This window comes from Phocoena phocoena, chromosome 20 (genome assembly GCF_963924675.1).
Source record: "Phocoena phocoena chromosome 20, mPhoPho1.1, whole genome shotgun sequence".
Taxonomy (NCBI): domain Eukaryota; kingdom Metazoa; phylum Chordata; class Mammalia; order Artiodactyla; family Phocoenidae; genus Phocoena; species Phocoena phocoena.
Genome location: NC_089238.1, coordinates 5932167 through 5956643, shown reverse-complemented (window position 1 = coordinate 5956643; position 24477 = coordinate 5932167). Strand labels below are relative to the sequence as shown.

At 45.3% G+C, this 24477-nt stretch overlaps 1 protein-coding gene and 1 pseudogene across 1 annotated transcript; both read left to right on the top strand.

The window, feature by feature from the left end:
* On the top strand, window positions 1-9455 carry LOC136140971 (sialic acid-binding Ig-like lectin 5). Its single transcript, XM_065899098.1, has 9 exons — window positions 1-49; window positions 115-498; window positions 716-994; window positions 1216-1263; window positions 3752-4009; window positions 4095-4379; window positions 4686-4776; window positions 5126-5207; window positions 9273-9455. The coding sequence occupies exons 1-9, from the start codon at window positions 1-3 to the stop codon at window positions 9453-9455; spliced, it is 1659 nt and encodes a 552-aa protein (XP_065755170.1).
* A 9081-nt stretch (window positions 9456-18536) lies between these two features.
* On the top strand, window positions 18537-19189 carry LOC136141408 (UPF0193 protein EVG1 pseudogene; annotated as a pseudogene).
* The last annotated feature ends 5288 nt before the right edge of the window (window positions 19190-24477 follow it).

Genomic DNA, 24477 nt, shown 5'->3' with positions numbered 1-24477 from the left:
ATGCTGCTGTTGCCGCCACGGCTGCTGCTGCTGTCCCTGCTGTGGGCAGGTGGGTGGGCTGCGGGGAGAGGGGTGGGCGGGGCAGGGCTGCAGCTGACCCTTGTTCCTCCGCAGGGTCCCTGGCTCAGGACGAGAGATACTGGCTGCAGGTGGAGGGGTCTGTGATGGTGCAGGAGGGCCTGTGTGTCCACGTGCCCTGCGGCTTCCGCTATCCCCGGGAGGACTGGGACGACTCTGTCCCAGCTTTCGGCTACTGGTTCAAGGAAGGGGCCAGAAGCCCCCAGGATCGTCCAGTGGCCACAAACAACCCAGGTCGTGAGGTGCTGACGGACACCCAGGGCCGATTCCACCTCCTTGGAGACCCCCGGACCTACAAGTGCTCCCTGGACATCAGAGATGCACGGCAGGGAGACACGGGGACATACTTCTTTAGGGTGGAGAGAGGGTCTACTGTAAAATATAGTTATTTAGAGAACAAGCTCCACCTGCATGTAACAGGTAAGGATGGTGTCAAGGAGAGGACACACAGACACAGGGGCCCTGAGGGCCCCCAGGGCAGGGCTGGGAGGGGACCCCCTGTCTTCTCATCCTGGGAGGGGCCCTAGGGGACCTAGGAGGACAGGCCGCTGCGGCTGGCCTGGGGCAGAGACAGCTCTGAGGGGCACACTCGGGGCCCCCCCTCCAGGGCCTGGGTCTGTTTCTCTCTCCTCTTCAGCTCTGACACAGACACCCGACATCCACGTCCAGGGGACCCTAGAATCTGGCCTCCCCAGGAATATCACCTGTGCAGTGCCATGGGCCTGTGGGAGGGGGACACCCCACACCTTCTCCTGGATCGGGGTTGCCCTCACTTCCCTGCACCCCAAGAGCCCCCACTCCTCGGTGCTCACCGTCACCCTGGGGCCCCAGGACCATGGCACCAACCTCACCTGTCGAGTGACCTTCCCCGGAGCTGGCGTGAGCACAGACAGAACCATCAGGCTCAACGTGTCCTGTGAGCGCGGGGCCAGGACGCCGGGTCCCTGAGGGCGGAGGGCATTCGGGATGGGAGGGAGGACCTGGGCTACTGCGTGCTGAGCCCTGCGAGCTGGGACTGGGGAGGAAGGAAAGAGGACACTACTCCACCCTCTTCCTATTTCTAATGTTTCTGGGGGAAAAGGGCCGATGCCTACCTTCCTGCCACTGAAAAGGGGACAGTTATGTCTGTCTGTCCAGATGCACCCCAGAAGCCAACCATCAGAGTGTTCCGGAAAGAAGACACAGGTAGGTCTAAACCTCTCTTCTCCAGGGGTGTGGTGGAAGTGGAAGTGTCTCTGCCCTTCGGAGCAGAGCTGGGGATCAGAACTCAGATGGCAGAGAGGCTCAGGCCTGGGGTGGGGACAGCAGAGGTGGGAAAGCCCCCACTGGCTCATCAGCTTGCACACTGGCCTCCCCCTTTCGCTGACCCTGCTCTCATGGGGTATCGCGTGGCCTCTTCCTTGTCTGTTGGACGTGGCTGTCCCCACTGCCAGGGTTCCATCCTTGTCCCACATCCCGCCCTCATTCTCTTTAGGATCTAGACCCCACCTACTCCTTCAGTTTCCTTCCCTCATTTTAATGTTATTGTTTACAATAGTGAGCATACGGGGCTTCCCTGGCGGTCCTGTGGTTAAGCCTCCACGCTCCCAATGCAGGGGGCGCAGGTTCAGTCCCTGTTCAGGGAACTAAGATCCTGTATGCCGCACGGCACAGCCAAAATAAATAAATAAAACAAAATATAGAACGTAGTTTAAAAAAGAAAGAAAAGAAAAGAATAAGCATACAATGTGTGCTAGTTAGCTCAGGCCGCCACAATAAAATACCAGAGACTAGGTGGCTTAAAAACTAGGAATTTATTTCTCACAGCGCTGGAGGCTGGGAAGTCTCAGATCAAAGGGCCGGCTGATCGGGTTCCTGGTGAAGGCTCGCTTCCTGGCTTGTGCACGGCTGCTTTTTGTCTACGTCCTCTGGTATCTCCTATAAGAACACTAACGTCATCGCGAGAATCTCAATCTCATGACCTCATCTAACCCTAATGACTTCTCAAAGACCCATCCAAATACCTCCAAATGCCATCATATTGGAGGTGAGGGCTTTGACATATGAACCAAATACCTCCAAATGCCATCATATTGGAGGTGAGGGCTTTGACATATGAACCAAATACCTCCAAATACCATCGTATTGGAGGTGAGGGCTTTGACATATGAATTTGAGGGGAACATAGTTCAGTCCCTAGCAAAATTTAATAAGAATAAAATAGCATTCAGCACTTATGTATCTCCCCTCTTGGTTATCTTTTCGAGTAGAACCTACACATATACATTTTAAAACACACACATATATGCAGCTCATGCTACCCACGTGCTTTGCATCTCTATTAGTATTTTTTACTAAACTTTTCATGTGGAGTAATTTTAGACTCACACGGTACAGAGACTTTCCACAAATCTCTCACCTCATCATTAAAACCCTCCATCAACATGGCGTATTTGTCACAGCTAAGGAAGTGACGTTGGTACATTTCTACAAACTAAACTCGCCTTTTTCTCAAACTTGGTATATCTTGGAGATTTTCCTGTATCTGTACATAGGAAACCTTCTTCATTCTTAATAATGAGCCCATGGTTTTCCAATTAGAAGTATATTATATGATAAAGTACTTAATAGGTCTCCTGTTAGTGGAAAACTATGGTGTTTCCAGTCCTTTGCAAAGACAAGACAAATGTGTGGGTCTGGAAGATTACTCCTGAGAGAGAAGAAAGTCCTAGATCAAAGGGTATGTTTGTAATTTCTACAGATATTGCCAAATCGAGCCACACGGAAGTTGTCCTGCTTATACTACCCCCTGCCGTGTGTCTACTTCCCTGCTAAACATTTTCTTCCTTGCTGATACCATAAGTGAAGACACTATCGTGTTACTTGCATTACCATTTTGTGAATAGGTTGCGTATCTTTCATTGTGTTTAAAAACCACGTGTCTTTCTTTTTTTCTTTTTTATTGCGGTACGCGGGCCTCCCACTGTCGTGGCCTCTCCCGTTGCGGAGCACAGGCTCCGGACGCACAGGCTCAGCGGCCATGGCTCACGGGCCCAGCCGCTCCGCGGCACGTGGGATCCTCCCGGACCGGGGCACGAACCCGTGTCCCCTGCATCGGCAGGCGGACTCTCAACCACTGCGCCACCAGGGAAGCCCCATGCGTATTTCTTTGTGGTCTTTTTCTTGATGATTTGAAGAAACTCTTTTCATATTAACGCAATCATCTGTGTATACGTTGAAAGGATTTATTTCCAGCCTAATCATGGGCTTTTGACTTAGTGTATGGTGATTTTGCTAGGCAAAAACATGCCATGTTTCTTGGCCACACCGCGTGGCTTGTGGGATCTTAGTTCCCCAACCGGGGATGTAGACTGTGCCCCCTGCAGTGGAAGCACAGAATCCTAACCACTGGACCGCAAGGGAACCCCCGCCATTTTTTTTTTTTAAGTCGCATTCAGTGATGTACTGGGACTAGCTCTTACTGGTTGGCGAGAGCCCGTTGTGCAATTGTGTCCATCTTTTCCCACTTCTGGGTTCAGAGGCTTCAAATCAGGTGCTTGAAATTGGCCAAGATGGGCGTTTTTACACAGAGGAAATTGACAAGTGCTACAAAACGGGAAGATATGAGCCATTAGGCGATGGAAGAGACAGATAGACAGGCAGACTGAAGCTAGCTTTCTCTCTGTCTTGCCAGAACCTGAAAGTCTGGGCCAAAGCCTATCTCTCCCAGTCCAGGAGGGCCAGTTCCTACGCCTGGACTGTGTTGCCGACAGCAACCCTCCTGCCAGGATGAGCTGGATCCGGGGGAGCCTGACCCTGAGCCCCTCCAATTCCTCGAACCCTGGGGTCCTGGAGCTGCCCCGGGTGGAACTGGAGGACCACGGGAAATATGTCTGCCGAGCTCAGCATCCGTTAGGCTCCAAGGAAGCATCTCTGTGCCTCGTTGTGAAAAGTGAGTTGGAACACACCTGAGGGAAGGACGCCTGGGTTCTAGGGAGGGGAGAGTCTCCTCTGATCCCTCCCATCTCTCCCCACAGACCCCCCGCAGCTGCTGGAACCCTCCTGCTCCCAGGAGGAGGAGGGTCTGCACTGCAACTGTTCCTCCCGAGCCCAGCCGGCCCCCTCCCTGCGCTGGCGGCTGGGGGAGGGGCTGCTGGAGGGGAATTTCAGCAACGCCTCCTTCAAGGTCACCTCCAGCTCGGCTGGGCCCTGGGCCAACAGCTCCCTGAGCCTCAGCCACGGGCTCAGCTTTGGCCTCCGACTCAGCTGCGAGGCCCAGAACGGCCACGGGAAACAGAGCGCCACTGTCCTGCTGCTGCCAGGTCTGGGAGCTATGAAGGGCCGTGTCCGGGGAAAGGGGACACACGAGCCTGCGTCCTAGAAGATACTGAGAGGGAGAGAAATGGGCCTGATTCAGGGCAACAGGAACTAGAGTTCAGGGTCCTCTGTCGGTTGGCTGGGGTGGGGGCTGGGGACACAGGAACCTGCAATTATATAGAAGGATGGGGGACAAAGGACAGAGTCCTGGATAGAAGTGGGCACACTCGTGGGTCGTGGATTTGAGAAGGCTGGTCACTTAGGTGCCTGCTTAGGGAGACTGCAGGTCAGCCCAAGCCTCTTACTTGCAGGGAGGCCAGCACCCAGGACCGGTGTGGTTTGGGGGGCCGTCGGGGGATCTGGCGCCACAGCCCTGCTAGCTCTCTGTCTCATCTTCTTTGTGTGAGTGGTGGCCCCAGTTTGGGACAAGACTTCCCAAGGCGGTGGTATGGGGGGTAAGGGGCGAAGGAGGGGGAGACTCGAAGACGTTTTCAAAACTCGAAGCTCAGAGCTGAGGGCCCCGGTGGAGTGATGAAGCCAGGAAGGAGGCCGTTAGTTGAAGCGGCATCAGGAATGTAGCCTCCTGACATCTTGGCCAAGTGTGGACTCTGGTGCCAGCCATCCTGGAGGAGGGAACAGGTGTTCCGGTCATGGTCTCTGCAGCTGGATGCCGGCCTGCATTCGGTCAGTCCTTCTCAGCTCCATGCAGTGAGTCCACCAAGCCAAGAAAGGCCCTGGTCTCTCTCTTCAGAGTGAAGATCTACAGGAAGAAATCAGCGGAGAAGGCATCAAGCAGAGATGGCGTCCATCCCGCGTTGACTTCCATCTCTCTGGTGAGTGATGTGGGCAACTTTCCACCCAGTGTCTCCACTGGACACCTCTCCCCTAACAGGGGCCATAGCAGCTTACTCAGCACCTCAAAAAATGAGTTCGTCCTCCCCACCTCCAAATCTGTTCTTCCTCCTGAATTTCCTGTTGCGTTCAAATCACCCTCTCCTCTTTCCCCTCCATCACTTCCCAGAGCCAAGAATTGCCCAAGTCCTGTCCGTCTTCCTTTTAGCAAAGCTCATCTCCATTTGGCCGCTTCCCTGCTGAGCCCTCACATTCTCTCTGCTGGGTCACTGGCTTCATCTCTCCTCCCCAACAAGCTCTCGGCAAGAAATTCCCCTAACAGCTGTCCTTCAGTCAGCCTGTACTTGCTCCCCACTGTCTAGATCCAACAGAAGTATGATGCGAGCCATGTATATAACTTAAAACTTAGCCAAGTTAAAATAGTAGAAAGGAACATGAGATCAATTTTAATATAATATTTTATTTAACCCAACGTAGCCAAAGTGTTATTTCAAACATCATGTCATCAACAGTCAACATAAACATACAAATTATTGAGATTTCTTTTTTTCTTTTTTTCTTTCTTTCTTTCTTTCTTTTCTTTCTTTCTTTCTTTCCTTCTCTCCTTCTCCCTTCTTTCCTTCCTCTGTTTTCTTTCCTTTTTCTTTTTCTTTCTTCCTTCCTTCTTCCCTCCCTCCCTCCCCCTCCCCCTTTCTTTCTTTTTTTTTTTTAATTTATTTATTTTTAGCTGCATGGGTCTTTGTTGCTGCACACGGGCTTTCTCTAGTTGCAGCGTGTGGGGGCTACTCTTCGTTGTGGTGCGTGGGCTTCTCATTGTGGTGACTTCTCTTGTTGTGGAGCACGGGCTCTAGGTGCAAGAGCTTCAGTAGTTGTGGCTCACAGGCTCAGTAGTTGTGGCTCTTGGGCTCTAGAGTGCAGGCTCAGTAGTTGTGGCTCACGGGTTTAGTTGCTCCATGACATGTGGGATCCTCCAGGGACCAGAACTCAAACCCATGTCCCCTACACTGGCAGGTAGACTCTTAACCACTCCGCCACAAGGGAAGCCCCTCTTTCTTTCTTTCCTTCTTTCTTCCTTCCTTCCTTCCTTTGTTCCTTCCTTTCTCTTTCCTTCTTTCTTTCTTTCTTTCTTCTTTCTTTCTTTCTTTCCTTCCTTCTTTCTTCTTTCTTTCATTTTTCTTTCTTTCTTTCTTTCTCTTTCTTTCTTTCTTTCTCTTTCTTTCTTTCTTTCTCGACTTTGAACTCCAGTATGCATTTTGTACTCACAGCACATCTTTGTTCTGACTCACGGCGTTTCGTGGGCTCAAGAGCCACGTGTGGCTGGGGGCTCCTGCGCTGGACAGCGCAGGCCTAGGAAATCAAGACCAAATTCTTCAGTCTGGTGTTCTGTGATCTGTCCCCCGCCAAGTTCTCCAGCCGGCATCCTGTCCCTCCCCACAAAATGAGCTTATTATATTCTATGATATTATGATTTATAATAAGAAATATATATTTGGTCTTTATCCCCTATTCCTGGCACAAAGCTCCTAGAACTCTTGAACTTTCCTGTGATGGGAGTGATAAAAGTATTTCTTGTTATATTCATGGGGTGACTTTTGGGAAGCACCTAAGGATGGGGGCTGGTTACTGGGAGAACCAACCATGCAATTGGGGGATTGGAACTTTCAGTCCCACGCCCTGACCTCCAGGGATGGGAAAGGGGCTGGAGGATGAGTTCAATCCCCAAGGGCCAATGATTCAGTCAATCATGACTATGGAATGAAGCCTCCATAAAACCCCTCAAAGTATGGGGCTCAGAGAGCTTCCAGGTTGGTGAACAAGTGGAGATTTGAAGAGATTGAAGCAATCGGAGAGGGCGTGGAAACTCTGCACCCTTTCCCTATACCTTGCCCTACACATCTCTTCCATCTGGCTGTTCCTGAGTTATATACTTTAATTTAAAAAAACAGCTAATTTAGTAAGTGAAATATTTCTCTGAGTTCTGTGAGCTGCTCTAGCAAATTAATGGAATCTGAGGAGAGGGGTTGTGGGAATCTCTGATCGACAGCTGTCTGGTCAGAAGCACAGGTGAGAATCTGGGACTTGTGATTGGCATGTGAGGTTGAGGGTGGGACAGTCTTGTGGGACTGATCCCTTAACAGTGTCAGAATTGAGCTGAATTGTAGGACACCCAGCTGGTGCTGCAGACACGCTTGGTGTGCAAATCCCCCCGCCCCTGCCCCATATTGTAAGTGGTTCCAGGATCCTTATATCTCCAGGCAGGGCTCACTCTTTGTGACTTTGTGCGTTTGCATTCGAGATTTCCTCTGTCCTGATCCCATTTGCACTGGTCAAGCCCTCAGTCATCTTTCTTGCCCCAATTAATTTTTTTATTTATTTTTTATTGAACTATAGTTGATTTACAATATTGTGTTAGTTTCTGGTATACAGCAAAGTGATTCCTATATATATATATTCTTTTTCAGATTATTTTCCATTATAGTTTATTAAAAGATATTATACGTAGTTCCCAGTGCTATACAGTAGGACCCTGTTGATTATCTGTTTTATATGTAATAGTATGTATCTACTAATCCCAAACTCCTGATTTATCCCTCCCTGCCTCCCCTGTAACCGTAAGTTTGCTTTCTGTCTGTGAGTCTGTTTCTGTTTTGTAAATAAGTTCTTTTGTATCATTCTTTTAGATTCCACATATAAGTGAAATTATATGATATTTGTCTTTCTCTGTCTGACTTACTTCACTTAGTATGATAATCTCTAGGTCCACCCATGTTGCTGAAAACGGCATTATTTCCTTCTTTTTTAAAAAAATGTATTTTATTAAAGTATAGCTGATTTACAGTGTTGTGTTAATTTCTGTTGTACAGCAAAGTGATTCAGTTTTATATATATACATATATATACACACATTCTTTTTCATATTCCTTTCCATTATGGTTTATCACTGGATATTGCTTTTTTTTAATTAATGAACTTATTTATTTATTTTTGGCTGCGTTGGGTCTTCATTGCTGCATGTGGGCTTTCTCTAGTTGCGGCAAGCAGGGGCTACTCTTCGTTGCAGTGCACGGGCTTTTCGTTGCAGTAGCTTCTCTTGTTGCAAAGCATAGGCTCTAGGCGCACAGACTTCAGTAGTTGTGGCACGTGGGCTCAGTAGTTGTGGCGCACAGGCTTAGTTGCTCCGCGGCATGTGGGATCTTCCCGGACCAGGGCTCAAACCCATGTCCCCTGCATTGGCAGGCAGATTCTTTTTTTTTTTTGGCAGGCGGATTCTTAAGCACTGTGCCACCAGGGAAGCCCTATCACTGGATACTTAGTTCCCTGTGCTATACAGTAGGGCCTTGTTGTTTATCCAGTCTATATATAATAGTTTGCATCTGCTAATGCCAAACTCCCAATCCATCCCTCCCCCACCCCACCCTCCTTGGCAACCACAAGTCTGTTCTCTATGTCTGTGAGTCTGTTTCTGTTTTATTTCATTCTTCTTTAATGTCATGCCAATTTATGTCATTTAAATATTCCCCTGCCCTATACCAGACCGACTGTCATCATGCATCCCTGTAATAATCACAGGCCTGTCCCCACCACACTGTGAGGCCCTGGGGGCTAGTTCAGGTCTCCTGCAGACCTCTGTGACTCTCACCCACAGCACCCTGCTTCTGTCCATCAAATCACAATTTGCAATTCGATAAGTTTTGAGTGTGCAACAATTTCATACAGTCCCCTTGTCCTCATAGACTGTGCAAGGTCAGGGATCTTGTCTGTGGAAGAATCACTTCACCTTGCTCACTCAGTCTGTTTTCCTAACTGTAAAATGAGGATAACATTTATATCATCCGTGAAGGGAAGTTGTAAGCATTCAGTAGGGTGAGAAACAAGGACAGACCACTATGATTAAAGGAATGAATGAATGAGTGAGTGAGTGAATGAGTGAATCCTCAGGAGGTGGGTGTGACATGGATAAGGGAATAATTGCCCCCCTCAAGCCCCAGGTTCCCTTCTCCAGACCTCAACAGCCAGCTCTGAAGCTCTTCTCTCGTCCCACTCAGGGTCACCTCAATGAATCCTGTTCAGACAGCCCCTCAGACTACCAGACCCCAGCTCCGGCCACCTCCACCTCAGAGAAGGAGCAGGAGCTCCATTACGCCACCCTCAACTTTCACAGGCTGGGGACCCACAACTTTGAGGACCAGGACACCACTGAGTACTCAGAGATCAAGATCCAGAAATGACGCCCCCGCCCCCAACCCCAGAACCAGGCTGGAGCCCAGAAAATGCATCTCTGAAGAAAATGTGTGCGAGGCACCGATCCTTGAAGACTTGGCTGCCCTCTGAGCCAGAGCTTATAAATGAGAAGGTGAAGCTCCTTGGAGCGGCTAAAGGGCACAGAGAGTCCTAGGTTCAAATCCAGGCCCTGGGAACCCTAAGGGTGTTATATCAGGCAAGTCACTTTACCTCTCTGTGCTTCAGTTTCCTGCTCTGTAAAATGGGGATAATGTCCATTAGGTACATTGTTAAGTGGGGAAAATGCACTTTGGGAGTTGTTAACTACATCGTTATGTGTTAAGTTAACCTCGGGATGGAGGGAGATGTCAGCTTTTGGCTCTACCACATATTTCTATTTTGCCTGACTGTTTTTAAGAACACGAATTATTTTTTGTGTGTTTGTTTTTCTGGGAGGGAGAAGATAAAACATGTATTTTTTTAAGTAAATCTAAATTTACCTCTCTGGATGGAGACGATATTTCCCAATACATGTATCTAACCCAGGATATATAAATTTAAAAATAAATTTGAAGGCTTCCCTGGTGGCACAGTGGTTAAGAATTCACCTGCCAATGCAGGGGACACAGGTTCAAGCCCTGGTCTGGGAAGATCCCACATGCCGCAGAGCAACGAAGCCCATGCACCACAACTACTGAGCCTGCGCTCTAGAGCCCTCGAGCCACAACTACTGAACCCGCGTGCCACAACTACTGAAGCCCACATGCCTAGAGCCCGTGCTCCGCAACAAGGGAAGCCACCACAATGAGAAGCCCGCGCACCGCGATGAAGAGTAGCCCCTGCTCACCCTGACTAGAGAAAACCCGCACGCAGCAACAAAGACCCAACGCAGCCAAAAATAAATAAAATGATAATAATAATATATATTTTAAAATAAATAAATTTGAAAAAAATTTAAAGGGCTATGTAAAGAGCTTCCACAAATCCATTAGAAAAAGGCAGACAACCGAATAGGAAGACAAAATAGTCAAATGGCCAATAAACATAGAGAAAAGTATTCAACTTCTGTAGCTGTCAAGGAAATAAAATTAAAATCACAGTGGTGCCAACCGCATAGTTACACTGGCTAAGATAAAAAAATAATGTCAAGGAAATCAAGTGTTGAGGATATTACGCTAAGCGAAATAAACCAGTTACAGAATGCCAAAGGCTGCATGATTCCAGCTATAGGAAGTATTTAAGGAAATCAGACTCTGAAACAGAAGGTAGAGGGGCCCTGGGGGAGACTCAGAGAAGGGGAGTTAGGAAACTGCTCTTCAATAGGTGTAGAGTTTCATTTTTGCAAGATGGAAACATTCTAGAGATTTGATGGCCAACAATGTGCATATATTAACATTACCACGCACTTAAAAATGGTTAAGAAGGTAAATTTTATGTTATTTTTTTTATCGCAATGTTTTTAAAAGTACTATATGGTGGTTACCGGGGGCTGGAGACTGGGGGTGTCGGTGGACAGTTAATGTTTAGTGGGTACAGAATTTCCGTTTCGGATGATGAAAAAGTTCTAGAGACAGACGGTGGTGATGTGAATACGCTTAATGCCATTGAATTGTACACTTGAAACGTGGTTAAACCAGTATGTCATGGGTACTTCATCACAATAAAAAATGCTTCCTTAAAGAACATCAAGGGGCTTCCCTGGTGGCACAGTGGTCGAGGGTCTGCCTGCCGATGCAGGGGACACGGGTTCGTGCCTCGGTCCGGGAAGATCCCACATGTCGCGGAGCGGCTGGGCCCGTGAGCCATGGCCGCTGAGCTTGTGCGTCCGGAGCCTGTGCTCCGTAAACACCCTCCTCCTTAAAAATCTGGGCTCCGGTGTCATCCCATCCAGCAGCAGCAGAGGGAGCGAATATGCAGCTCCAACTCTGTCCCTCTCCTCCTAAATGTCCTTCCATGCCTGCCCCTTTCCCTCAAGATGAAATATCAACTTCCGTGAGAGTTATTCAAGAATTTTCACGCTCACACCTTCATCTACCCTTGGCACTCCCTGGTGGTCTAGTGGTTAGGATTTGGCGCTCTCATCTACCCTAAACACACCCCCTTTTAGCCACCACTTCACACATCTTAGCCGCGTCCCTGTCACTTCATGAAGATCTCATACCCCTTCCTGTCTCTCCAACCTTCATTCATATGGTCCCATCCCACTATAATATTGTCCCCTTTCTCCATCTTTGCGATACATGCTTACCCTTTGAGATCTGACTCAAGTATCACCTCCTCAAACAAGCTATCAGTACCTTCCCTGCTTTACCCCGCCCCCACCCCTGCACTTCCCCGTGGGTGGATTAGAGTCTGGTTTATCAACCTCAGCACTACTGATATCTGGGCAGTTGGGGACTGAATGACTCTTTCTTGTGCGGGTGTGTCTTGTGCATTGTAGGATGTCAAGGGGCACCTCTGATCTCTATCCATGAGACGTCAGTAGCTTCCGCTGGCCAGTTTTGACAACCAAAAATGTCTCCAAACATTACCAGATGCCCGTGGGAGAGCAAAACGTCCCCCACCCCCAGCAGAACCACTGGGTTAGAGCCTCCCTCCTCTGCACTCACACAGATACTTCAGTGGAACGACAAACTTTCTCCAGTTCTTCTTTTCGAAGTCACCACAAACACCATTTCTTCACTCCTGGAAAAGTTTCAAAACAATTAAATGCATTTCAGTTCCTTTGCGTCGCATTCATGAGGGGAGCCATGGGAAATTCCTATATTTGTTCCTCATTTCTTTGTTCCCCAGACTTCTTTCTGTTGTTGTTCCCAATCTGCATCCTACCATACACCAAGAATAACAAAAGGAAGAAGATACAGTTTCTGCCTCAGACGAGTTCAAGTTCGTGGGGTAAGGTTTGGGGAAGGAACAGAAATACGTAACCTATTAAAACACAATGTGATGTGGTTCCTATCAGGATGGACATAGGGTATTAGGAGAAAAGCAGGAGCTGGCCAAGCAGAGAAAATGCAAAGCATCCCAGGTAGTAATAACATCAGGTATAAAACAAGGAGGTGGGAGACGACCTGGCAGCTGTTTGGACGAGAGAGATCAGTGCGCAGTAGTGAGACCTGGGGTAAAAGACACAAGGTGAGGTCACATCCCTAGAAACTTTGACTGGTCTCTGCTCTCCAAAGACTTTGTAGCCATGTTGAGGAGGCTGGACTTCCTCCTTCAGTCTGTCACACAAAAAACAAATCTGGATTAAGATAAAAAGAGAGTTTGTTCAAAAGGATTATTGCAATAAGGGGAATGGGATTATTGCCACAGGGAAAAGGAAACTTCTCTTTGTTAAAAAACAAGTTTTAATAAAGTTTAAAATACGGAAATCAGGGCTTCCCTGGTGGCGCAGTGGTTGAGAGTCCGCCTGCCGATGCAGGGGACGCGGGTTCGTGCCCCGGTCTGGGAAGATCCCACATGCCGCGGAGCGGCTGGGCCCGTGAGCCATGGCCGCTGAGCCTGCGCGTCCGGAGCCTGTGCTCCGCAACGGGAGAGGCCACAACAGTGAGAGGCCCGCGTACCGCAAAAAAAAAAAAAAAAAAAAAAAAAAAAAAAATACGGAAATCATGCAAAGCATCTCTTCCAATCACAGTGGACTAAAACTAGAAATCGATAACAGAAAGGAAACTGGAAAATTCACAACTATGTGGAAATTAAACAGCACGCTCTTCAACAATCAAGAGTCTAAGAAGAAATCACCAGGGAAATTAGAAAATACCTTGGGACAAATGAAAACCAAAACACATACCAAAATTTATGGGATGCTGTCAAAGCAGTGCTAAAAGAAAAATGTATAGCTGTAGACGCTTACATTCAAAAAGAAGAAAGATCTCAAACAAGCCACATAATTTTACAGATTAAGATGCTAGAAAAACAAAAGAAAATGAAACCTAAAGCTGGCAGAAGGAAATAAATAATAAAGATTAGAATGGAGATAAGTGAAAGAGAATAGAAAAGCAATAGAAAAAATCAACAAAACAAAGTTGATTCTTTGAAAAGATCGACAAGACTGACCAACTTTTTTAAATATAAATTTATTTATTTAATTTTTGGCTGTGTTGGGTCTTCGTTGCTGCGTGTGGGCTTTCTCTAGTCGCAGTGAGTGGGGGCTACTCTTCGTTCTTGTCATTGTGGTGGCTTCTCTAGCTGCAGAGCAGGGGCTCTAGGCATGAGGGCTTCAGTAGTTGTGGCACGTGGGCTCAGTAGTTGTGGCTCGCAGGCTCTAGAGCGCAGGTTCCATGGTTGTGGTGCACGGGCTTAGTTGCTCTGCGGCATGTGGAATCTTCCCCGACCAAGGCTCAAACCCATGTCCCCTGCATTGGCAGCCAGATTCTTAACCACTCTACCACCAGGGAAGTGCAAGACTGACCAGCTTTTAACTAGATCAACTAAGAATGAAAGAGAAAAGACTCAAATTACAAAAATCAGAAATGAAAGTGAGAATATTACTACTGATTCTAAAAAAAAAAAAAAAAAGATAACCCAGATGAATGGATAAACTCCTAGAAACACACAATCTACTAAGACTAAATCATGAAGAAATAGAAAATCTGAATAGACCTATAACTAGTAATAAGATTGAATCAATAATTTAAAACCTCACAACAAAGAAAAGCTCAGGACCAGATGGCTTCATGAATGAATTCTACCAAACATTTAAAGAAGAATTAACATCAATCTTTATTAAACTCTTCCAAAAAATCAAAGGGGAGGGAACACTTCCTAACTCATTCTTTGAGGCCAACGTTACCCTGATACCAAAGCCAGACAAAGAGACTACAAGAAAATGAAACTACAGACCAATATTCCTTAGGTATGACAGTGAAACAGAGACAACAAAAGAAAAGTGAAAAAATTGGACTTCACCAAAATTAAAAACATTTGTGTATCTAGTAACATTATCAACATAGTGAAAAGGCAACACACAGAATGGGAGAAAATATTTGCAAATCATATCTCTGAAAAAGGATTAACATCTACAAGATATAAAGAGCTCCTACAACTCAACAAATATAAATGATCCAATTTTTAAAATGTCAAAGACTTGAATAGACGTTCCTCCAAAGAAGATATAAAAGTAATAATGAGATATTACTTCATACCTATTAGGATGGCTATTATCAAAGAAAGAAAAAATAGGGAGGTTGATGAAGTTTCAGAGAAATTGGAACCCTTGTGCATTGCTGGTGAGAATGTAAAATGTCGAAGCCACTGTGGAAAACAGTCTGAAGGATCCTCCAAAAATTACACATAGAATGACCATATGATCCAGTAATGCCACTTCCGGGTATATACCCCAAAGAAATGAAAGCAAGGACTCAAACAGGTATTTGTAACCCAATGTTCATAGCAGCAGCATCACAATAGCCAAGAGGTGGAACAACCAAAGTGTCTATTGGCAGATGAATGGATGAACGAAATGTGGTGCATATATATATATATGTACATACATACATACACACACACACCAGAATATTATCCAGCCTTAAAAAGGAAAGAAATCCTGTTGCATGCTACAACATGGATGAACCTTGAAAACATTATGCTAAGTGAAATAAGCCAATCACAAAAGGATAAATATTATGGGGTCCCACTTAGATGAAGTACTTAGACTAGTCAGATTCCTAGAGAAAGGAAGTAGCATGGTGATTACAAGGGGTTGAGGGGAGAGAGGAACGGGAGGTGTTGTTTAGTGGTTACAGAGTTTAAATTTGGGATGATGGAAAGTTTCCTGGAGATGGATAGAGGTGGTGGTTGCACATCACTGTGAGTGTACTTAGTGACACTCAATTATACGCTTGGAAATGATTAAAATGATAAATTTTATGTAATGGATATTTTATCACAATTTTTTTTAAGGTAAGAAGTGGATTTATTTAGAGGGAAACACACTCCACAGACATAGTGTGGGCCATCTCAGAAGGCGAGGAAAGGCCTATCGCAGTTTTTAAAAAGAATATTGTGCTGTGTTCCTGGTCAGATTGTCCCCCAATTCATCTGTTAATTCAATGAAATCCCAATCAGAATTCTGGAAGGGGTGTGTGTGTGTGTGTGTGTGAATGAGAGCCATCAGGGTGAGGGCAGAGTGATTTTTGTTTTTGAAATTTTTTTTATTGAAGTATAGTTGATTTACAATGTTGTGTTAGTTTCAGGTGTACAGCAAAGTGACTATTTTTTTTTCAGATTTTTTTCCATTATACTTTATTACAAGATATTCAATATAGTTCCCTGTGCTATACGGTAGGTCCTTGTTGTTTATCTATTTTATATATAGTAATGTGTATCTGTTCATCCCAAACTCCTAATTTGCCACCCCCCCCCCCATGGTTTTCATGAACATGGTCAAAAAAGGCTTCTCTGAGAAGAAAATTGACTCCTAAATTTCCATAGCACAACCCACACTACAGATTGGCTCAAGCCCTGAAGCTTGATCCCCTTCCCCCACCAGGCCCCCACACACAAAGTGGGGGGGCGGGCATGTGCTTTCAGCTCCTGATTGGCTCTTGCAGCTGTGCATCAACTCCCAAAGCTTCATCTGCCTCATTGATTGGCTGTGGACTACTAATCCATGCAGTCGCTGATTGGCTATGAAACAGGCCCATGCAGTAGCTGATTGGCTGCCGGGTGGACGCGTACAGCACATGCGCAGGAGGCACACAGCCTGGATCCAGAGCAGTTTCCACGTGGCACTGAGCTGCAGCCTTCCACTTGCGGACAGGCCAGGGCATCAGACCCCGCGGGGCCTCACGGGGCCGCGCTGGGCCTGTTGGCTTTCCCGTCAGTTATTGAGTGTAGAACCTGCGTTGGGACTGTCCAAACTGGGCTTCCATGAAAGTAGGGCATCTCTGTCAATCCAAGTGACCTTGGGCAGCTAGGCAGCTACGACGTCAGTGAGGCCTCCCAAGGTGGCTGTCCGTCCTGAGAGGCCTCCGAGATCCCCTTAGTCAGAAAGGCCAATTCTGGATCAGATTGGGAGGCTCCCTGAGAGCTAGCTCACCAGCTAGCCAGCCAGTTCACTGGGAGCCTGCCACCAAGTGGGTCACTCAGTCAGCCTGAAGGGGAACTAGGGGGTCACCAATATCAGTAAGATCACCAATCGGTGTGTCGTTGGAGGATCAGGCTAGCGCCCTGATGGGTCAACAGTTAGTCCCCTCGTAAATCATTTAATCAGCTAATCAGATCATCCACCCCCTTCACAGCCTGCCCTGTTAGTCAGTCAAATTAGGCTCCCTGTAAATCAGCCTCTTAATAAGTTAATCCCCCTACAAGGCACTCAGTCATTAGTCACACAGTTATCCCGCGTGTTGTAAACCAGCTAATCAGTTTCACTGTTAGTCCTTGGTTTCTCTAGAAAATTCGTTTCCTAGGCAACATAAGTAGGTCATCCAAAATTCAGTCCCGCCCTTAGGAAGTCTGGAAAGCCCTTTGCATTACTTACGTTCTGCTGAGGGAGGTGTACTGAGGATAAAGAATCTCCTGGAAGCCTTGGAATGAGAGACAAAGGTAAAATTGGGAGGAGAAGTGATGGATGAAGGGCAATAGAAGGGCAGGAAAAAAAAGAGGGTAATGAGGATTCATTCCATGTATCTCTAAAGGCTGGCAGAGAGGAGCAAGAAGAAATCAGAATTTTAGAGCTAGGCTGATCATCACATCTCAAACAATCAAGCCCACTCATGTTACAGATGAAGAAATAAAAGGAAAACCAGAGAGAGGGATATAGTTGACCAAGGTTATTCCGTGATTTAATGGCTAAGCCTGGGCCAGGACCCAGACAGGGCTCGTTCCAACACCCAAATGCAGTTTTAAATCAGAGAACGGAAAAGGAAAAAAAAAAAATTTGGCAGTGCAAAAAGGGAATGGTTGTGGGGTGTGAAGAAGAGAAAATACTTCATTACCTGGAAGGCTGGACAGCATCTTATTTATGTAAGTAAGAGAAAGGAAATCTGTTTTGACATGTGGGGATTAAGGGTTGGTGCAGAGTCCACTCAACGTGGTCCTGTAAGGCATGTAGAAATATGGAACAGGAAAGTGGGTGGGGGTGGGGGAGAGGAAATAAAATATTAGAGAAAAAAAGAAAAAAAGCAGAGATCTGGCTCTAAACCAGAAAAACAGTGGAAACAGAAAGAGAGGACTTCCCTGGTGGTGCAGTGATTAAGAATCTGCCTGCCAATGCAGGGGACACGGGTTCGAGCCCTGGTCCGGGAAGATCCCACGTGCCGCAGAGCAACTAAGCCCGTGCGCCACTACTACTGAGCCTGCACTCTAGAGCCCGCGAGCCACAACTGCTGAGCCCGTGTGCCACAACTACTGAAGCCCATGTGCCTGGAGCCCATGCTCCGCAACAAGAGTAGCCCCCACTCACCGCGACTAGAGAAAGCCCACGCGCAGCAACAAAGACCCAACACGGCAAAAAAATAAATTAAAAAAAATTAAAAAGAGAGAGAGAAAAAAATTGAAGTATAAGAAAAAAGGGGGAAAAAAGAAAAGAGAGAAAGAAAAAGAAAGGAAAGCAGAGCTCTGGTTCTAGAACCAGGAAAAAACAACAAAAAAAAGGAAAGCAGAGAGCTGATTCTAAAACCAGAAGAACAGAGGTGTAAAAAAGTAGTCCCAATTCAAATGCTGAGAGAGGCCAAGTAGGTAATTTAATAAATAGTAACTAACATTTATTGAGTGTACACTATGTAAGGCTCTGTCCTAGTAATTTGTTTAATCCTAAGAATGACCCCATGAGACTCAGGCCCTTGACAGAGCACAGAGTCCTAACCACTGGACTGCCACTTTTTTGTGTGAAATAGCCTGATTTTTAAATGTTATCCCCCCCACACGAAAAAACTTGATTTAATAAATTAAGCTTTTAGGAGGCCAAACAAAATCTATTTATGGGTCAAATCCAGCTTGGGTACCACCAGTTTGCAACCTCTGATGCAGACCAAGAGTGAGGGAACTGACTTACCCAGAATCTTCCAGAAGCGGGAGACAAAGATTAGGCTTTCTGACTCCTGGTCTACTTCCAGGAAGAATCTAGAACCCTTAGGAGCCCTCCCATGGCTTCCCAGGAGAGGGTGGAGACAGTGACCAAAGGAACTGGGTTCTGGCGCTGCCCCAAGCCAGCCACTTACACCCCAGGGACCTGCGAGCTGCTGAGAGTGATGCTGAAGGAATCGAAACTGACAGACTTCCAACAGCGCCACATCATGGACACCATGAAACGAGGAGCCACTCTCCCCCTACAGTGCAGCCCAACTTCCAGCTAGAGGGTCTTGCCTTCCAAGCCGCCGGCCTCAGCCATCTGCTTGCCTCCCATCCTGGCTGCCCGGTCCCACCTCCAGACTGCCAGCGTGTGCCAAGACAACGGGGCCTACAGCCGGGAGCAGCTGAAGCCTCAAGCCACCCGAGATCTGGAGAAGGAGAAGCGAAGACTCCAAAATATTTTTGCCACCAGGAAAGAGCCAGAGGAATGGAAAAGAAAGCCCCTCCTGTGCGACAGGAGGGCCCAGCCCCTGAGCTGGACCGGTGTGAAGAACTGGTGAAGGAAATCCAGGAGAGGAAAGAATTCCTGGCTGACATGGAGGCCCTAGGGCAGCGCAGACAGTACCGAGGGATCATCCTTACTGAAATCTCCCAGAAACTACAGGAAATGGAAGACCCTGACCACAAGAGGAGTGAGGAACTTAGGAAAGCTCTTGCCACCACTTAATCTGCCTCCGGAGGGGGGCGGGGGAACCCAACCTCCACCACTGGAGCCCACCCCCTTGCCAAGCAGGGTCATCCCCAGGTCAGCCCACCCACCCCGGCCTTCAGCCACGTAAATGGTTGTATAGCACTGCCCACACCTAGGGTACCCTGGACATAGACAGCATCCTAGAAAATGGACCACGTCTCAGAAAATGAGCTGATTCTCCTTGAGACTCTGCCCAGGGATCCTCGGTCAGCTGAGCCTCTGAGACCAGTCACAGATACAGACACATACACACACACAATGAGTCTTTTCTTGGGGAAAGAGCCACACACACAGTGAAAGCAAGGATCCAGGTCTCACCATCTTGGGTGTGTGTCTAAAGGCATCCACTGGGCCCCCTTCCCTCCGCCTCCCCGACTGCGTGTCCTTGTGTCCAGCACATTAGGTTTCCTGAACTTAGTAATGAATATGATTCTTTTCTTCCTACCTGTCTTAGGACCTACTTATTTGACTTCTTACAGTTTGGGGCAAATATTTAACCAGTATGATCAACTGGCTAATAAAGCATATTTAACGTGAAAAAAAAAAAGAAAAGAAAAGAAAAGAAGGAGGTGGAGGAGGGCAAATTAACCCTGAAGCAAGCAGAAGGAAAGAAATAAGAGAAAGCAGACATCAATTAAATTAAAAACAGAAGCAACTGATACTGCAGAAATACAAAGGATCATGAGAGATTACTACAAGTAACTCTATGCCAATACAATGGACAACCTGGAAGAAATGGACAAGTTCTTAGAAAGGCACAACCTGCCAAGACTGAACCAGGAAGAAATAGAAAATATGAACAGACCAATCACAAGCACTGAAGTTGAAACTGTGATTAAAAATCTTGCAACAAACAAAAGCCCAGGACCAGTTGGCTTCACAAGCGAATTCTATCAAACATTTAGAGAAGAGCTAACACCTGTCCTTCTCAAACTCTTCCCAAATATAGCAGAGGGAGGAACACTCCCAAACTCATTCTATGAGGACACCATCACTCTGATACCAAAACCAGACAAAGATGTCACAAAGAAAGAAAACTACAGGCCAATATCGCTGATGCACATAGACGCAAAAATCCTCAACAAAACACTAGCAAACAGAATCCAACAGCACATTAAGAGGATCATACACCATGATCAAGTGCGGTTTATCCCAGGAATGCAAGGATTCTTCAATATATGCAAATCAATCAGTGTGATACACCATATTAACAAATTGAAGGAGAAAAACCATATGATCATCTCAATAGATGCAGAGAGAGCTTTTGACAAAATTCAACACCCATTTATGATAAAAACCCTCCAGAAAGCAGGCATAGAGGGAACTTTCCTCAACATAATAAAGGCCATATATGACAAACCCACAGCCAACATCGTCCTCAATGGTGAAAAACTGAAACCATTTCCACTAAGATCAGGAACAAGACAAGGTTGCCCACTCTTACCACTATTATTCAACATAGTTTTGGAAGTTTTAGCCACAGCAATCAGAGAAGAAAAATAAATAAAAGGAATCCAAATTGGAAAAGAAGAATTAAAGCTGTCACTGTTTGCAGATGACATGATACTATACATAGAGAATCCTAAAGATGCTACCAGAAAACTACTAGAGCTAATCAATGAATTTGGTAAATTAGCAGGATACAAAATTAATGCACAGAAATCTCTTGCATTCCTATACACTAATGATGAAAAATCTGAAAGTGAAATCAAGAAAACACACCCATTTATCACTGCAACTAAAAGAATAAAATATCTAGGAGTAAACCTACCTAAGGAGACAAAAGACCTGTATGCAGAAAATTATAAAACACTGATGAAAGAAATTAAAGATGATACAAATAGATGGAGAGATATACCATGTTCTTGGATTGGAAGAATCAACATTGTGAAAATGACTCTACTACCCAAAGCAATCTACAGATTCAATGCAATCCCTACCAAACTGCCACTGGCATTTTTCACAGAACTAGAACCAAAAAATTCACAATTTGTATGGGAACACAAAAGACCCTGAATAGCCAAAGCAATCTTGAGAAAGAAAAACGGAGCTGGAGGAATCAGGCTCCATGACTTCAGGCTATACTACAAAGCTAGAGTAATCAAGACAGTACGGTACTGGCACAGAAAGAGAAATACAGATCAATGGAACAGGATAGAAAGCCTAGAGATAAACCCACACACATATGGTCACCTTATCTTTGATAACGGAGGCAAGAATATACAGTGGGGAAAAGACAGCCTCTTCAATAAGTGGTGCTGGGAAAACTGGACAGCTACATGTAAAAGAATGAAATTAGAGCACTCCCTAACACCATACACAAAAATAAACTCAAAATGGATTAAAGACCTAAATGTAAGGCCAGACACCATCAAACTCTTAGAGGAAAACATAGGCAGAACACTCTATAACATAAATCACAGCAAGATTCTTTTTGACCCACCTCCTAGAGAAATGGAAATAAAAACAAAAATAAACAAATGGGACCTAATGAAACTTAAAAGCTTTTGCACAGCAAAGGAAACCATAAACAAGACGAAAAGACAACCCTCAGAATGGGAGAAAATATTTGCAAATGAAGCAACTGACGAAGGATTAATCTCCAAAATTTACAAGCAGCTCATGCAGCTCAGTATCAAAAAAAAAAATAACAACCCAGTCCAAAAATGGGCAGAAGACCTAAATAGACATTTCTCCAAAGAAAATATACTACAGATTGCCAACAAACACATGAAAGAATGCTCACCATCATTAATCATTAGAGAAATGCAAATCAAAACTACAATGAGGTATCATCTCACACTGGTCAGAATGGCCATCATCAAAAAATCTAGAAACAATAAATGCTGGAGAGGGTGTAGAGGAAAGGGAACCCTCTTGCACTGTTGGTGTGAATGTAAATTGATACAGCCACTATGGAGAACACTATGGAGGTTCCTTGAAAAACTAAAAATAGAACTACCGTACGACCCAGAAATCCCACTACTGGGCATATACCCTGAGAAAACCATAATTCAAAAAGAGTCATGTACTAAGATGTTCATTGCAGCTCTATTTACAATAGCCTGGAGATGGAAACAACCTGGGTGTCCATCATCGGATGAATGGATAAAGAAGATGTGGCACATATATACAATGGAATATTACTCAGCCATAAAAAGAAACGGAATTGAGTTATTTGTAGTGAGGTGGATGGACCCAGAGTCTGTCATACAGAGTGAAGTACGTCAGAAAGAGAAAAACAAATACCGTATGCTAACACATATATATGGAATCTAAAAGAAAAAGGTCATGAAGAACCTAGGGGCAAGACGGGAATAAAGATGCAGACCTACTAGAGAATGGACTTGAGGATACAGGGAGGGGGAAGGGTAAGCTGTGACAAAGTGAGAGAGTGACATGGACATATATACACTACCAAACGTAAAATAGATAGCTAGTGGGAAGCAGCCGCATAGCACAGGGAGATCAGCTAGGTGCTTTGTGACCACCTAGAGGGGTGGGATAGGGAGGGTGGGAGGCAAGGACATGCAAGAGGGAAGAGATATATGTATAATGATTCACTTTGTTATAAAGCAGAAACTAACACACCATTGTAAAGCAACTATACTCTAATAAAGATGTGAAAAAAAAATTAACCTTCCAGAATTGGAAACAACTAAATTTTCAATAAAGTGGTTTTTCATTAAAAAAAAAAAAAAAAAAAAGAAGCGATACAGAAAAATCGGTTGAAACCAAAAGCTTGTTCTTTAAAAAAAAAAAAACAAACTCAATAAAATTGATAGACCTTAAGGAAACTGACTGAGAAAAAGAGAGAAGACACAAATTTTGAGTACCAGGAATGAAAGAGTAGTTATAACTACAGATCCTAAAGACATTACAAGGATAATAAGGAATATATTTTTCAGAAGAGAACCTTTCTAAGCACTGGGAAAGACACAAAGATGTGTTTGATGTAGGGCCTTTTCTCAAGGAGCTCACTCTTGGATAGATTCCCTGGTAGGGTATTTCATCCGTTTCCCAACGAAAGCAGTAACCAAGTGAAGAAGCGTGCGGTAGACCGTGCAGGTTTGTGTAGCAGCTCCACAAGGCTATCAGGGAACAAGGATCCCTATACTGTTGTCAATAATTTCCTCAGTCTGTGGCTTTGATCTACATGGTTCCTCATGGTCGCCAGATGGCTGCTCCACTTCCAGTATCACATCTATATTCCAGGGGAAAAGAAGAAGAAAAGCAGCAAGAAGAAAGTAGCGGTGCTAATATCAGAAAACCAGAACTCCCCAAAAGACTCCTGCAGATAGCCTCAGACATTTGGTATTTCAAGTAGGCAAGTCTCTCGAGATATTTGCCTAATAATAAATCTAACAGCAGAGTCTGTGGTTTTTATTTTTGCATTGTTCACGTGGGAGAAGAGAACAGTACCGTCCTACAGACAGGTATACAATTTAAGAAACAGAGATGTCAATTAAAATGTTATTGTTACCAGAGCAAAAAATTATCAAGTAAGACCACTGGTCAGAATTCCATTTTATTTGGATATCATTTTCATAAGACATGGAATAATTTCTAATGTCTTTGGAGTATCGTAAGACTGCTTTGTTTGAATTGTTCTTCCAAGGGCGGACTTATATCAACAGAGAACAGAACAAATCAGTACCAGTCTTGAATATTCATATGAAACTGTATATTGCAGAGGGGAACATAAATTATGTTCTTATAAACATTCTCAGTTTTGCACAATGTCAAATCAGACTCCCTGAACCTTTTTATAACACAAAACCGTATCTTTTGATTTATAGCTGCAGGGGAAGGAAACATCTTCAATTCTTTCTCAGACACGTTTCCTTTATCATGAACACTTAGTTTTTTTTAAAAAAAATCGAGCTCTCAAATTTCATTAGCTAGTATTATATGCAAAAAACAGACCTTCAGAGCTCAGTTATGATGGCAAAAATGGGGTAATGGCTGAATAGACTTCCATTTGGTGATAATAATTTAATAGCATTTTTCTTGTACTTGCTTCGTTGGTCAGAACTCTGTCAAGTGGCCAGCCCTAGATGTAAAGGAGGAAGGGAAATAGGGTTTTTTTTTTAAACTGATAACTTCACCACCTGAACAAATTTGAAATAATAAGAACATACAAGACGGTAGATATCAGGCAACTCTTGGGTTCTGCCTGAGACATTGCTCTAAAAGAGATGAATATATATAAGTGCTGAAGAAAGTCTGAGAAAGGAGGCTTTTTTGTGGTTGTGAGGATCCAG